Source organism: Drosophila subobscura, chromosome O (genome assembly GCF_008121235.1).
Source record: "Drosophila subobscura isolate 14011-0131.10 chromosome O, UCBerk_Dsub_1.0, whole genome shotgun sequence".
NCBI classification, from domain to species: domain Eukaryota; kingdom Metazoa; phylum Arthropoda; class Insecta; order Diptera; family Drosophilidae; genus Drosophila; species Drosophila subobscura.
Genome location: NC_048533.1, coordinates 14,507,654 through 14,523,100, shown reverse-complemented (window position 1 = coordinate 14,523,100; position 15,447 = coordinate 14,507,654). Strand labels below are relative to the sequence as shown.

General features: G+C 47.9%; 3 protein-coding genes across 3 annotated transcripts in view; all 3 read right to left on the bottom strand.

Annotated features, from left to right (window-relative positions):
• Positions 1–12,736, bottom strand: part of LOC117896500 (protein timeless homolog) — a 68,541-nt gene extending 55,805 nt beyond the window's left edge. The window contains exons 1-7 of the mRNA XM_034804847.1: positions 12,533–12,736; positions 12,148–12,471; positions 8,255–8,512; positions 7,872–8,191; positions 6,042–6,227; positions 2,214–2,337; positions 1,409–1,572 (exon numbers count right to left, since the gene is read on the bottom strand). Of these exons, the coding sequence (XP_034660738.1) occupies positions 1,409–1,572; positions 2,214–2,337; positions 6,042–6,227; positions 7,872–8,191; positions 8,255–8,512; positions 12,148–12,471; positions 12,533–12,634 (1,478 nt within the window). The 5' untranslated portion in view covers positions 12,635–12,736. The remainder of the gene's footprint in view (positions 1–1,408; positions 1,573–2,213; positions 2,338–6,041; positions 6,228–7,871; positions 8,192–8,254; positions 8,513–12,147; positions 12,472–12,532) is intronic.
• LOC117896502 (E3 ubiquitin-protein ligase TRIM39) lies at positions 11,332–12,141 on the bottom strand. The gene has a single exon (XM_034804851.1). It carries the CDS (start codon positions 12,109–12,111, stop codon positions 11,476–11,478), a length of 636 nt encoding a protein of 211 aa, XP_034660742.1. The 5' UTR covers positions 12,112–12,141; the 3' UTR covers positions 11,332–11,475.
• Positions 12,737–14,399: 1,663 nt separating the features above from the next.
• Positions 14,400–14,903, bottom strand: LOC117897207. Its single transcript, XM_034805910.1, has one exon. It carries the CDS (start codon positions 14,754–14,756, stop codon positions 14,556–14,558), a length of 201 nt encoding a protein of 66 aa, XP_034661801.1. The 5' UTR covers positions 14,757–14,903; the 3' UTR covers positions 14,400–14,555.
• Between the last annotated feature and the right edge of the window lie 544 nt (positions 14,904–15,447).

Sequence of the window (15,447 nt, the reverse complement as noted above, 5' to 3'; positions counted from 1 at the left end):
TGTGTAATAATTAAATGCACTAAAATCTTCTGTAACTTCTGTAAATTATTTTGGAGTTCTTTTTCTATATTTTTGTCTATTCTCTAACATATTTTAATAACTTCTATTTGCATTGCTCCTGCAATCAATTCAGATGCAGAAACCAACACAAATTTCATTCAAACCTGTCATAATAATTGCCATTTTTTTCACCAACGGAAAACATTCTCTATCCACTTTGCTCGCTGAATATTTTGAGCTATTTGTTATTTGACTTAAATTGCATAAATTTATGCAGCGGTTTGGCAATGCCCCACTGTGGTGGCAGCATTCCAGCCAGGGGAGCCACTGTCTGTGGCACAGAAATACATTTGCAGGCATTTATTGCAGGTATCATCAGTCGAGCTCTCCGCGGTGGAGCGAACTTCTGTTTGACAGACGCACTGTGCAGCCATTTAGAAATATTCAAGTGAGTTGAACCCTTCATGTGTGGCACTACAACAAATTGCAATTATCTAAAAGGATTTCGCAGTGGCATTCAGATATGACTACCAAAAATAAAGGGCGTGTCCCGTAGGGGCCTTCTTGGCTACAATTTTCAGCCGTAATCGAAAGTGCACACACGCATGACGCAGGTCCTGTTGGAGGGTTTCTGCTGTGTTTATTATGTTGCTGAGCATAAGTCAATGAACTCGCGGGAAATCTAGGTAAGTGCCGCCAATCTAATGAGTTTCAAATCAAGTCGAGGGCCAGCAGCACGCTCCTGTGAATCGGCTGCCAAATCTACTGTAGCTGCCTGCTCCACACAATTCTCTCCCAATGCTCTTCGGTGATTTATCAAGGGTGGTGCAACGCTGCAATTAGGATGCAGCAGGGGTAACGTGGCACGAAAATGCAGTGTGCCAAATGGCATAATTCTTATGCGGTGGCACGCGTGCCGCTGCTGCTTGTAAAATCAATTAAATTTTTAGCCACCGACACGAACCACTCGACGCGCAACTAGTTCAGTTGCCGCTGGCTGCTTTTGGGGCATGTGTACATAAATACATACTAGATACATATGTACATACATAAGTACATACATATATGTATGTATGTACAGCTCAGACGCATGTGCAAATAGCCAAACAAACAGACCACGAACTTAAGACAAAGGCATGCCGTTAAGACAAACAATGCCTGATTGTCAGGACGAGCGAGGGTGGAATCCACTGCCAGTCGCTGCATACTTCGATGGGGGGCAAACTACTCTCAATAGTAATCCCATTAGACGGCGTGTGTTTGGCTTGCTTATTTGCGCATGCCATGAGGTCTGCCCGTCCGTCCCCACTTACTGTCAGAAATGCAGCCTAGCCGGGCACTGCCAGGCATGGGGCTTTGGGTTCGGGGGCCAGTTATTTCCAATAGTTGGAGTACTCGGGATACTCACTTTGTGCTGTGCGCCTCGTTGTAGTTCATTAACAAATGCAGTATTGTCTCCCTGTACTCCAGGACATAGCACACGTTGTTCAGGAGCATGTCGAAAAGGGCCCGCGCGTTGTCATCCTTGAGCTTCTGCAGGGCCAGCAGGCTTTGCAGCAATTCCCGGAATGTCTTTAATTAAAAATTGGTAAGCATTAACTTGGCAGACACTCAGACGTTTGATTGCCAAAGGGGTCAGGCGCTGAACCTGTAACCCGAGCGAGCTCCGAGTGCTGTGTGTGTGTTGCATTGTAATGAGCCTCTGAGTCTCTGTGTCTCAACACTGACTAATGAGTATAACCAACGTGCGAGTACATATAATGCGGCTCCCTTGCTTAGGGATCTATCTTCAGTGCTAATGGAATTGATGAAGCTTCGAAGTGAATTACATTTTGTGTGAGTTATAATTTAAGACGTGTTGGAAACTGTAATTAGATGTGCGAGCATTAAATTCGATTTGCAATTGTAAATTTAATTTTAGCTCATCAGCAAATCTCTTTAGCTAAAAGCAAACCCTAAGTAATATCGAACAAAGCTCCGCTCTTAGGGCTCATTGAAAGTTGAAGCCGTCTTTCCGGTGTTCTTTAAGGTACATTCAGTTGGCTTAAGTACCGGTCGTAATCCAAGGCAAACGACGAGCAGCAACAGAGTGCACCCAAAAGTGCACTTACGCTCGCACAAACAACAACAGACCCGCACACACACACACGCACGGAATCACCCGCACTGCTTAGCTGGCCAAGCAGTGGGGTGGAGCAGCTGCACAAACTTACCAGCAGGGCAACATGCAGTCGCTTGGCCCAGAGACGCGCCTGTTTCTTGTCGCTCACAATCATGTCCATGTCATGTTGCATGCGCGTCAGGACCCAGTGGAAGCATTGCACGCTCAACGATTCGCTGCGAATGAAATGGAAAAAGCCAAAACAAGGATTCGTTATATGTATGTTGGTGGGTATTCGCATATTTAAGTAGTCGTACAAGTGGAATGCTGTGCGCTGCATTAAAGTTGGCCAAAAGTTGGATGCAAGCAGGTAAGCAGCTTGCCCCTTGCAACATCCAACTCTGCGCTCGACGAAAAACTCATTAACAAAATTAATTTTTAAGTAGCGCTAGAAATGAGCGCCAGCCAGCCTAAGTTTGCGCCCGGACCAGCCGCACCTGGCGCCCACACACCCACACACCCACACTCACTGCTTACACTGCTTGCTGCTCATGCTGCTTGCCTTGCCTTGCCTTGCCTACAACCCTCTGCAAAATTAGCAGCGCGACGTCTGCCGCTGCTGCCGCTGCTGCGGCGACCATTAAAGTTTTGCGAAACTGGTGCGCTGCGGCGACAACGTCGAGAGCATTTGAAGAAGCATTAAAATCAAATTAATTACAGTTGTGCGGAGGCAGGCAGACAGCACAAGGCAATGGGAAGGCAAATAAATAAATTATAAAATCAATAAAATTGCAATGAGCAACTACACGAAACTGTCAGAGTACTGGCTGAATCGACGCTAGCGGGAACAGCAACAAACTGTGATTGATGCGGTAAACTGTTTTCTATCAATTATTCCAGCGAAAAGCGGTAATGAGACTGTGCCGAACTAAACTTTTGGTATTTCAGAGTATTAACTAAAAATTCAGCAGGTTTGAAAAGTAAAGAAAAGTAAAAGCTTCTACGAACAGTAAAGATTTTGTGAACCGATCGGCTGCACTGTAGCATGTGTACGTGTGATGCTTATAATCTCATTTCACACTGCACAGAGCTTTACAGCTATGTCTCTCTCATTCTGCCCTGATCAAAGCTGCATGCAAAGCGCTGCAGCGTGTAAGCGCGCAGCCTCACAGACATGAAAGCTCTTCGTGCAGTCGCTGTATCGTCTACGAGCACCGTTGCGATTGATTTGTGTTTCAAAGCTTTGTATTCGCATAAACAAAATGACAAACTCAATTTCACTTTTTTTTTCGGGCACAGAAAGTTTGCCCATCTTAGAGAAAGAGAGAGAGAGAGAGGCCAAGCCATACATTACAGCAATGCCATGCTTTATATAGTGCAAAATCAGTAGAAAATGGCAGACGATAAAGAAAGTTGAGCGGGCGGTGGTGGGGAAGCGTCAAATTGCATTTGAGGGAAATAAACAGAAAGTTTTATGGTTGCCAAGTATATACGACAGGCAGAAAGAGCTCCAATGAGAGAGTGCAAAGCGGAGAGCGGAGTAAGAAAGTGAGACGAAAAGGCATGATAAAAGGCAGAGAGGGACTGGATCGGACAGGACAGGACAGGGCCAGAGCGTAGTAATGGTAAAAATAAAAACAGGAGCAGCAAAAGGAGCAGCAGCAGCAGCAACAGAAGCAACCAACCGAGCAGCAACTTAGAATAGTGCGAGGGAGTCCAGTCTCCTTGTCGCATCCCCTTTGCAGCTGGGACGAGGGGTTCTCCGAAAAACTTTGCGCCAACGGAATGACAACATTTTTGCAAAGCTTCATTGTTGTCATTCAGAAACTAATTTGAAAGTAACCAAAACAATTTTAAAGAAATTTCCCACCACACAGCGGACAGGACAGAGCGGGCAAGCGGACAAGGAGCCGAGGAAGCAACGTCAGCCGGATGACAGCATAAAGAACGCAAAATTTTATTAACAGCATGCTGGACAAGAATGAGGACAACAACAGAAGCAGTGGCTGTGGCAGTGGCAGTGGCAGTCGCTGTGGTAGTGAGAACAGCAGTGGCAGTCCCAGTGGCTGTGGAGAGGATTGCAGGGGTTGCGGCAGCCTCGGATTCAGTTGATTCCTTTGTCAAAAAGAATATTAGACTGTTCCCCCCAGGCAGGAGTTGGGCCAGTCGCCCATGCAGTTGTAAAGTGGCCAAGTGCCGTAGGTCAACGATTGGCGTCCTGGCTTTGATTTGTGCATGTGTTTGTTGTCCGTTGTACGGCCAAAGTAATGCAATAAAACTCAAGTGACGAGGCGCTGATGGCAGGACCCAGGACCCCGAACAATGACATACAAATTGTGCGGTCACCACAGCGTGGTAGGGATCTGGGAGCTGTGAGCTGTGAGCTGTGAGCTGAAAGCACTGCCAACGTATCACTTTTTGTATTGACACGCTGCTTGACCATTTTCCGGAAAATTGTTGGGGTTGGGTTAGGGCTGGGGCTATGGGGGGGCTTGCCAAGTGCGAATGGCAATGGAAATTGTCGTGGCACAAAACTTTATTTGCAGCGCACTTTTCCCTTTTGTCGTAAAAAGAAAGAAAGCGGAAGAGCAAAGCGAAGAACATCGCCCCCAGGACTGCCCCATTTAAGAGGAAAATTCTGATTTTCTCCCCTCAACGTCTCAAATGATGGATGGATTTTATGGCAGATTCACAGCTCTTGAAGCTTATTCGAACGAAAACCAATTTTATATTTTCTTGTAATAAGATTAAGTTTAAGAAGTTTAAGAAGCTTTAAGAAAATTGATTTTTGTAGACCACAAAATGGCTTAGAGCATAAATTTAAACCAACTAAAATTTATATTTAAATATATGAGGAATGGAACATTTCAAACGAGAACTCTGAACTCTACTCTATGGGCTATAAAATGTTAAAAAAAACTTCTGCATTCAAAACAAATCTAAGTACTTAATCGAAACGACCAAAAAGAACCACCAAAATGCATAAATTAAGTCGGAGGAAACTTTTTACTGTTCCATAAAACATAGAACCAAAAGTATTCCATCCTCTTTGACTTTTCCCCCCCAATGGCTTATCTTAAAGAATTGGCTTTGGCTGACTGCGATTTTTCAATTTCGTAACCCAAACTGATTTGATGAAAAATATATTCAAAGTGCGAGTGCAAATAAGTTTTGCAGAAATTGTTTCATTTGAAGTGTGCTGCAAAGTAATTTGATTGAAAGCCTCCGATGAAGGCGTGCCGTGCCTTGCCCACTGAGCAGATAAGAGCGAGAGCTGCTGGGATAACATTTGCATAACTGCTGACTTGGCTCGAAGTCGAAGTAAAAGTCGAAGTCGAGGTCAGCGCTTTGTTAGCCACTGAAGCTCATTCATCAGCAGCATCAACAAATCACTTGGCAAAGCGCTTTCCTTTGAAACTTTTAGGCAATTAATTTGAACACTTTAGAGCAGAAGTCGACAGCTTCGTTTGCTATGTGCATGGGCGAAGATCTCGGGCAGCGCAGTCGGCACGCGCGCAGCGAAAAAAGCTTTGTGTCTTCGGCTTCGGCCTATGCACAGAGAACAGCCGCAGCCAAGATGAATTTACTTGGGGTGTCGTTTTCACCGCAGAACCACAGAGACTGCTATCTCATTCTAGCGAGCGCCGAGCGTGCGTGGTGAATAAGTGCTTGGATAGCGGACAACGTCACCCTATAAGTAAACCACCTTGCTGCGGACTATTCACAATTGCTCGGCTGCGGCAGCGCAGCGGCAGAGAAGCAAGAAACGTTTTTGACTTCGTTTCTGTTGTCTGTGCATACAAAAGCACTTAAACATGCGAGTGTCTGTGTGCCCACGCCCGCTTTAGACATATCTCGAGCCCCCAGGCCTGCATTGACATTGGCAAATGTAAGTCACAGCCACAACTACACACACACAGACAGGCAAACACTGACTCACCTGACTAACTGCAATTGTAGACCACTCAAACGATTGAACTCCATGAAAAATCGTATGGCCCACAATAGATAGGAGTCATCGTGACTCGACGAGCCGGCATTGCGTTCCAGCACACGACGCACCTGCCTCACCAGCGTGTTGTAAGCGGACCGCAGCACCTCGATGCAGTACTCGCGCAGGCACAGTCTGCAAGCAAAAACAAAAAACAAATAAAAAAAGCACAAAAAATTGAATGAAAGTCAGTGGGAAAGGGATGGATTGGGATGGGATGCAATGAAAAATGGTTATACCACAATAATATTGATTGAAAGCGAGCTCTGCGCTCTTCCTCTATCAGTTTACGAGTCTCTAACAAATGCGGAACGCTGGCTGCAGCGGCATTTGGTAAGGTTTCATGCAATAAATTTCGCCTAGCCAATTTATTTGCGCAAAGCTGGCTAAAAGATGCAGCCAACCAGGGCGCAGCCCATCCCCCACCCAACCATCCATCCGTGCAGCGAGCAATCTCTGCCAGCCGACCAACCGCAGGCAGAGCACAAATCCAATGCATCGATGCCGACGCGGATTAATTTATGCCAAAGCCAAACCCCAAAAAACCTCCTTGCAACTCGTTGCACTTGCGGTGGGTCTAACAAATTGTTGCACGGGGATCTAACACGCGACATTGATGAACTTTTGGCCGCACACTACGTGCCCCCCCTCGAACGAGACTCCCAGCTTGGTGTGGCACATTTGGCGTTGTCTAATCACAGCCTGCCGGCGACGACTCGGACACATTTGTGCTGCTCCATCAATTTATGGGCGCCTAAAGATTTGCTCCACCAGCATCTTGGCCATAAAACAGGCAGCGACTGGGCATGGGAGTGGGCATGGGACTGTGCCTGACCCGAGGCCCGGGGCAAAAGTCAGTGGAGAAACTAACAAGCAAAAATGTTTGCCAGAGGCCGGGCAAAAGAAAATCGCAGCAGCCAAATGGGTAAAAAGCTTTTGAGGATTTTACTTGAAAATTGCATGGCTCGCTGGGCACAGCACAGCACAGCAAAGAGAGAAAAAGATTCCAAAGTCGATGCCGTTGGCCGTTGGCCGATGGCGAGGCAGAAAGCCGATGGCGCCGCTCCTTCTGCTGCTGCAGTTTTATCTCTAGCAAAAGGTTTTTATGCTTGCCACAAATTGAGAAAATCTTTGTCCACACAGCAGACGAAGTTCGAATGCTCTTGGCAAGTTTTATAAACAAAATCCCTAAGATTTGTTTAGATTTTCTCCACATTTTGGTAGGGTATTTGTGCGCGGAGTAGCAGAAAAAACTGTAAGATCTCTCCACTGCAGTAGCTGTTGAAGCTGCGCCCCCGGAAGGTCTCTGGCATCCTGGGCTGTGGATATCCTTTAAGTAGTTTGTTGGTTAGCGGAGCAGCATAAAATAGCTGCACCTGGCGGCACCGCCATTAGGGGGAGCGGCAGAGCGACAAAGGCGCCAACGGGCAAGATATTGTTTCCCCCCAGCAGCCAGCAGCCAACGAAAGAGCGACTGACTGCGGCCAAAAGGAAATGGCTTCATTTATTATTGAATATTATTTTATACGCTTGCTCACTCCGGCTCCAGCCACAGCTCCACCTCTGGACTGGCGTAAAATCGAAAATCAATGGCTGGGATAAGGTCTGAATGGGCATGGGCATGGCAGGGCTGTGGCTGTGGCCATAATAATTCCAATGCTAATGGCCGGGCCACAGCCACACAATGGACAGACACAGCGCCAAAGTGCAGGAAGTGGCCCGCGCAGACAAATGGACATGGCGGCCAGAAGAGGGGAAGAGAGCTGCCCCCAGCCTTACCTCACTGTAAATGCGCTCCGGCGCGTCACCTGCGCCTCCTCCTTGATGTGCCGATGCGAGCGCTTCTGCTGCTGCTTCTCGCGATCGAAATCTATCGCTGAGACACGCTCCAAGGCCTGGTGGCAAATGACATCGCGATCGGACACGGACTTCATGTTGCGTATGACGTAGGTGCCGCCGAAGCGCGAGTGTCTGCCGGTGGGTGGACGCGCCTGACGACGTGCACGCTCGCGCCGTCTAGCGGCCAGCAGCTCCTGCTGATCCCGCTGCTTCTCGCTGAGGCTGCGCTGGAGTGAAGCATCGGCCAGGGATTCGGCGGTCTGCGGGAGAGAAAGGAAATGTTAATTGAAATGGAGAGAACTTTGAGCCAAAGGACAGCCAACCTGTTCCCTGTACAGCAAGCAAACAATCTCCAGGCCGTGCAGATGAAACTGCTCCTCATCCGGCGAGGAGATGACAAACAGCACCAGATCCAGCATGCCCGTCTGGTGCAGCGCCCAAATGACCTGATCGTGCAGACTGGCATCGTTGTCCGCACGGCATTCGGCCTCCGGATTGGCCGGCACTTGCAGCACATTCCGCACCAGCACGAGGACTCGTTCAATCAGTAAATTTTGCTCCTCGCTGCGTACGGCAAAGCCCTGGAAGCGGCCAGACATTAAAAGTCAAAGTCAATAAAATGCTGCACTAAGTCGCAGTGGGAGGAAAGAAGCAAAAATCTAAGCACCAAATCCCGCGAGTCAAGTTAAAATAATCAAATGAAATGAAATTAAATTAAATTGCAAATTTATGTAGCTCGACTGTGAAACGGAAGCCCCCGGAAAGCCCACGGACTCCGGGACAGGACCACAACAAAGTCAAGTTGAAATCAATTTGAGGCTGGGTGTGGGCGGGCGATAAGGGAATGCCAGGGGAGACAGCGAATGGTTGGGGTTGGGGTTGGGCTAGGGGCTGGTTGGTTGCTGGGTGGGGCGTTGCGGCCATTACAGTTGCTGCTGTGAGCTTAAAAATAAATACAACTAATGCGGCTTTTGTGCCTACAAGCCAGCTGTGACTCCTGCCCGGATACGGATACGGACACGAACACGGACACGGACACCCAGCCTAAGCAGGGGGCAAGGCAAGGCAGCAGCAAGCAAAGGCAAGAGCCCAAGCTCCAACATCTCAAAGCCCAAAGTTAATAATGACTTCCGTTTTTGGTTTCCCTACGCAACAACAAGCACATCAGACACGGAGGTGGCTCATTCAAAACTGAAAGCTCGAAAGTCCTCTGGCTCCGCCTCAACCGCCTGCTCTGGTCGGTCCACTTGGCTGCCTCGCCGCGCATACATCAAAGCGTGTAAGTCGGCGCGACGCGAAGTAAAGCATAAAAAGTCAGGCAGCAGGAGCAGCAGCAGCAGCAGTGGCAGAGCCTGGCAGCCCGAGGCAACAGCGAGGAAAAATCCTCGCGCACACATTCATTATCAACGACAACAACTAGACAGCAGCATTCCACACAGAACGAAATTTCGCCTGTATTTAGCCTAAACAAAAGGCAAAGCAAAACCGAAAAAAAAACAGCAAAAATAAAAGAGGCAAACTGCTGCCTCGCTCCCTACAGCAACGCGCAAAAAAAAAGCAGATGAAAATGCAAACAAAATCCTCGCAGCGACTCCCATGAAAATCCCTTTGGAATTGCTCCCCGGAGTGTTATGAATGTCGATACAATCGGCTTTAAATGAATTTATTTGTGTCGTTGCGCTAAACCGAGGCTTGGGAGGCCTCGCCTCGCCCCGCCCCGCTCCTAAGCTTCATTTTTGTTACCATCTTTGAGGCTCGAGTTTGTATTGCTTCGGTTGCTAGGAATAACCCTGCGACGCCTTGCCAAATAGTTTGACCCCATTTGATGTTCAAAGTTAATTTTTAGCACTAAATTCCAGAGATTATCTTTTTATTCGGAATTTGTAAGGGAAATGTTTCAAGCGGATTTTGGGCCTGTACAAAAATCATCTTTTAAATTCGGAATTGCAAACAGAACGAGAAGGGACGTGTGAGACGCTTCTTACGCGTCACAACTTTTATACCCGGCACTCAGTACTACATCTGTACATTAGCGGTTATTTGTCAAATTTTACATTTTTTCTTCATCTGTCATCTACATCTACAACACTTCTCACACCAACACGCTCCTTTAGCTCGCCCCCCTTCCCTAGACCCACACACAGCAGACTCACGGCAGAGCCAGCGGCAGACGGCCAGTGTTTTGCTATAAGCTGCGGGACGGGGTGGGTTTGGCCACTTAAAATTAATTTCTTCATTGTGGCTATAATAATGATCCAATCGGATCATCTCAATAGCCGAGTCGATTGAGCCATGTCTGTCTGTCCGTCCGTCTGTCCGTCCGTCTTGTTGAGCGCCTGGATCTCAGAGACCATAAAAGCTAGAGCCACCAAATTTTGCATCCATACTTCTGTGTGCTCACACTGTTACAAGTGTATTTCAAAAAAGAGCCACGCGTGTCCGCGGACGGACAGACGGACGGACAGACAGACATGGCTCAATCGACTCGGCTATTGATGCTGATCAAGAATATATATACTTTATAGGGTCGGAGACGTTTCCTTCTGTGTGTTACATACATTCACTTTGTGCACAAATACAATATACCCTATTTACTCTTCGAGTACCGGGTATAATTACCAAGTGCCTCGCGTGTGTATAAACAAGAAGATTAAATAAAAAAATGCCAAAATGTTTGCTTAAATATGTGTCTAGCTTTTCCTTTGAATTAAGTCATGAAATGAACAGAAAGATTGCCCTTCAAGCGCAGCTTTGTCGAAAGTTTGGACTCCAAACACAAGCAAAGATAAATCTCTATTGAAATCAGTTCTGACTGAAGCTAAAGCCACCAAATTTCAGCTCTTTACAGTACCAGAAGCCACAACAGCTCCTGAAATAATCATCAAAAGCATGCAAAAGCTCCGACCACGCACCTTTCCGATGTTTCCATTTCTGCATCGCTTTTTTGCAAATGAAAGCACAGCCACGCCCACACCCACACACAGCGCTGAGCAAGCATTGTTGTGGGCGCTTTTACTCTTGCGGAATTAGAATCGCTTTTACACATTTTTCTGCAACGCCCCCACGGACACACACGCCGCCTGGCGTGACTTGTTGCGGATTTGCTTGAAAGAAAATTGAACTGAAAGCAGCGCTGCCCTCTCCTTCTCCTCCTCCGATTCCATTTTGAGTAAAATATTTCCAAATTAAACTTAAACTTTAGCCGAGAACCCACAGCGTGAGAGGCCCACTTTAAGGCTTCAACTTTGTTGTGGGTCGAACGTAAAAGGGAATGAAGAATAGCTAAAAAACGAGGAAGATACACAGATATGAAGTTCAAACTAGTTATGGAGCAGCCCACAAAGGAGATCGGACGGACGGCAGCACAATCCAAAAGCCAAAACAAAACTGCCCTGCAGCTGGCCATTAAAAGTTTTCCGTGCCCGCTTGGCCATTAATGTAAAGATTATAGAGATTACAGGAATAGTTTCGCAAAGGGCCCGAACGATAATTGCCGCGGCTTACGATGATGCCACAGGAGCCGCCACATTTATGCGAAGACTAATTAACGAAATCTTGGGACATCTAATTCGAAAAAGTCAAGGAATTTCGATGCTGCTACTTGAGGACTTGCGTGGAGTTCAGCAGCGCAAAGAGAAACACCAGAATGAAGAGCGTCATGGCACGCTGCTGCCAGCTGTAGTCCACGAATGCGCGCTGCACCGGGCGCTGCGGCTTGACTTGAGCGCAGCAGCGGCTCGGCCAGCGGCTTGCAGCGCGGCAACGCGTCCAGTGGCAGTTCGATTCGTGCGCTGAGAAACATGGAAGCCTGCGGCAGAGCTGCCGGTCGCGCAACGTACTCCGCACCTTGCAGCATTTCCTGGCGATGCTCCTGCAGCGATTTGCACCTGCGGTGGGGTGTGCTGCGGCTTGAAGCGGCTTGCACCGTGATGAGCGTTTTTTCGGCAATGTGCGACCTGCAGAAGGGACACCTGACAACGGGTCCCAGCGCCTGCAACCAGCCTTCAATGCACGCCGCGCAAAAGAGATGCCCGCAGAAGCTAACGCGGGGACGGACTGCGGTGCCCAGGCACACGGAGCACGTGTAGTGGTCGTCTGTGGATTCATCGCCGTCGCTGTCGCCGCTTCCACTGCTTCCTGTTCCTCCATTACCCCCTCGTTGATCCGCTACTTGTGGCATTTTGAACTGCTTGCTCTGCTTTACTGTAATACTCACAATTTCCAGCGCCTGCTTGAGCTTGTCGAACAGCGCCGTCCAGATTTTGTCCTTGGCAAAGGCCGCCTTGTAGCCCTGCAGTATGTCGATCAGCTCCATGAACACCTTGCGTCCGTGGTTGTCGCTGGGCGGGCCCTCGCGATACAGCAGCAGCGTTGGGTTGGTGAGAATGACCAGCAGGCGAATCAACAGGTCCGACAGCTCCTCGTGGTGGACGTGGTCGGGCAGCATGTAGACCAAATCCGTTTGCAGCACTTTGGCGCGTCCCAAATGCCGCCGGTACTCATGATTGTCCAGATCGCGTCGAAGGATCCAAATTAAGTGCTAAGACATGGAGTTTAATCAACACAAAAAACCAATTTGAATTGTTTATTTGTTGGGTTACCTTCAGGCCCTCTGCGGCATCCGGCTCGGCCTGATAGCGCTCTCCATCGCTGTAGCCAAGCGCCGCGCAAGTGGCATCAATGTCCGCCAGCAGCACAGACATTGCAAATAACAATGCACAAGCGTTTAACTAATTTATTGGCAATTATAAGGCGGAACTAAATGTTGTTTTGATCCAAAATTGTGAAATGCGCGCGAACTTATCGATGTTCTCAATCGATGTATCGCTGAAAACAGCTGTTCGATACTGATCTGGTCTGTGACAAAGGGTAGATGTGGCAGCCTCACACGCGACACTCTGGCAGCTCTGCAGCTTCGATTGCGCGCTCACAATGATCGCTAAATTTCAAATTTGAATGGAAAATTTAAATGGGCTTAAATGGAGCTCCGGCACTGCGGCACGTGCTTCACTGCTTTAACTTTCATAGCCTGCATAAGCATTCCCATGATTTATATAACTTTGATTCTCCTGTGCAGCCGATTGCATTCTCAGGTGTCAGCAGGGAGAAATCCAACAGAAGATTAATCCCTTGCCACTCCCAGCAGCACCTGCACGGATGATTATTTCTTGTGGTTCAGAGACCTTATGCTGTGTTCTTTGCAGATTGTGCCGCTGTTTGAACTAAGCATCATACACGGAGACAGACAGCTGAGATGCATACATAAATACGTATGTACATATTTACATACATTTATACATACATAGACTTGATGTTAAATAACATTTGCTTTGCCATTGTGGCTGCTCCCCGAAGCAAAGCAAATTCTGATGGGAAAATGTTCATATAACCCAAAATGCATTGAACACTCGAGCATATGCGCTCGTTTCCATTTAAAATCGATTTAAATCGAAATTATTTGCTTGCATAAGTTGCACACAGCCACAGCCACAGCCCACAGCCCATTCCATGCCACAAAAAGCGAGAAGCCCCCAAAGAATCCAAAATGCAGACACAGCTCCCTCCCACTGCTGGTGGTGTCGTTGGCATTGTCACCTTGTGGCAAGTTTAAATCCGTTCATCAGTCGGAGAGTGCAGGAAATTGCTGGTGCCTGGTGCCTGGTGCCTGGCCATGTGAATTATGCAAATAGAACTGGTCAAGATGCAGCTCCGACTAATCATCCAGACACATTAAAAAGCAGAGGCAGAGGGAAGCAAAATTAAAAGCAAACATCGAGGCGGGCAGCAGATATTTACTTATGATATGAGCAAATACGCTGGGCAAAACTTTCCTTGAGCAGTTCCGGGTTGGCAAGCAGCTAGCAGCAAGCAGTAGAAAGCAGCAAGCAGCGGGAAGCAATAGCAAGCAGTAGAAAGCAGCAGTTGTGAGCAGCAAGCAGGGCAGCAGCAGGGAGCAGCAAGCAGGGCAGCAGCAGCGGAGTACCTCAGGGAGCAAGACTTTGCCACCTGCTCAAGGACCTCGCACTAAACTTGCCCGTTCCCTTGCTGCCCCTAGACAAGTCCCTCAACTGAAGAAGTTGAATTTAATTAACTAAGTAAATGCCCAGACATGAGCCCGGCCTGCATATTTATCAACGTGCTTGGCTCCGGCTACGACTTATGCTCAGCTCGATGATGCTGAGGCTGAGGCTGCTGCTGCTGATAATGAACAACTTCTGCTACTTCAAACTACAACAAACAACTTGCTGACCAAATAAGCAAAAGCACGTCAAAAGTGCCCGAGAAGGCCCCAAAACGTCGCCAGGCTTCAGGCCACGACGAGTGGGAGCTCTGGGAGCAACGAGCTGACAGGCAGGCAGGCAGGACACTATGCAAACCTGATTATAATGTGTCAAATCCATTATGTGCTGTCAGGCTTTTGGGCACAAAAAAGAGTAGATATACTCCTGAATGAATCCAGCACACAAGTTTTGAGGCAACTTTGAGCCCAGACAAAGTTAATTATAATTTTGCGACTGAGTTAAGCCGTACATGGCCCCGGGCCAGGCCAGCGTCCAATTAAATGCATAACCACAATCGATAGGCAACCACTGGACTGGGTTCACATCTATTTGTGGGTCCAGTTTAATCTTCCCTCACAGCTTTGGGCTCCGTATAGTTCCTTTCGTTCCTCACAAAAATGCCATTGAGCAGAAAATCGAAGGGATACTCGGCGCGGTGCTCCCAGTTCTTGGGCATCTCTGGATGCTTCTGGTACACCCAGAAGCAGCAATAGTTGTCCACCATTTTGCCATCAAATGTGGCATTCTGTTGATCGATTGACATGGTGCGTCGCGTTCGTCCCGCAGTCCGCTGCAGCCTCACTGGTCCCGGCAAGTAGTGGCTTACAGTCGTTATTTCCACGGGCCGCTGTAGGCCATCGAAGAAGCCAGCCAGAGAGCCGGAGAACTGCCACAGCAGCAGCGGCACTGTAAATGTTAGTTGTGCATTGACAGAGCAGTCCCAGGGGAGGTTAAATATTACCTTTACTCACCCACTAATATCAGAAAACGATGCATGGTGAGGCACAGGCAAGAACTGAACTCTAAGAGCTAACAAAGTAGGCAAAAATGCAAGCGTGACATTAGAATTAGTTTCTTTTGTTCATACTAGCAGCGTGGCGACAGCGCTGTTAACAGTCTGGCGTAACAGCGCACAAGTCTACATGCTGTTAGCGCTGTGCATGCTCGCTCTCGGGATCCACGTGATCCACACGATCCACACGATCCACATCCAACGTAAAATATTTTCAGTCACTTCTGTGGACTATTTCCTTGACGATGCTTCATTTGGAGCATAATTCAATAACCAATCAACCGAAATTAGCTGTTTATACTTCCCTTTGGCTTTCCTTTGATCATTATAGCATTTTCCATGCTTTATTCACATTAAATAGTGCCCCAAAATGCAGCAGCAGCTCCACGATCGAGGGCGCCAGCTGGCACTGGCTCGTTAGTGGCTGCAATTTGGGCCCGTG

What these genes read in the sequence shown, in the direction of transcription:
- LOC117896502 (XM_034804851.1), bottom strand. Translation starts at nt 12,111, where the DNA reads ATGCCACAAGTAGCGGATCAACGAGGGGGTAATGGAGGAACAGGAAGC.
- LOC117897207 (XM_034805910.1), bottom strand. Translation starts at nt 14,756, where the DNA reads ATGTCAATCGATCAACAGAATGCCACATTTGATGGCAAAATGGTGGAC.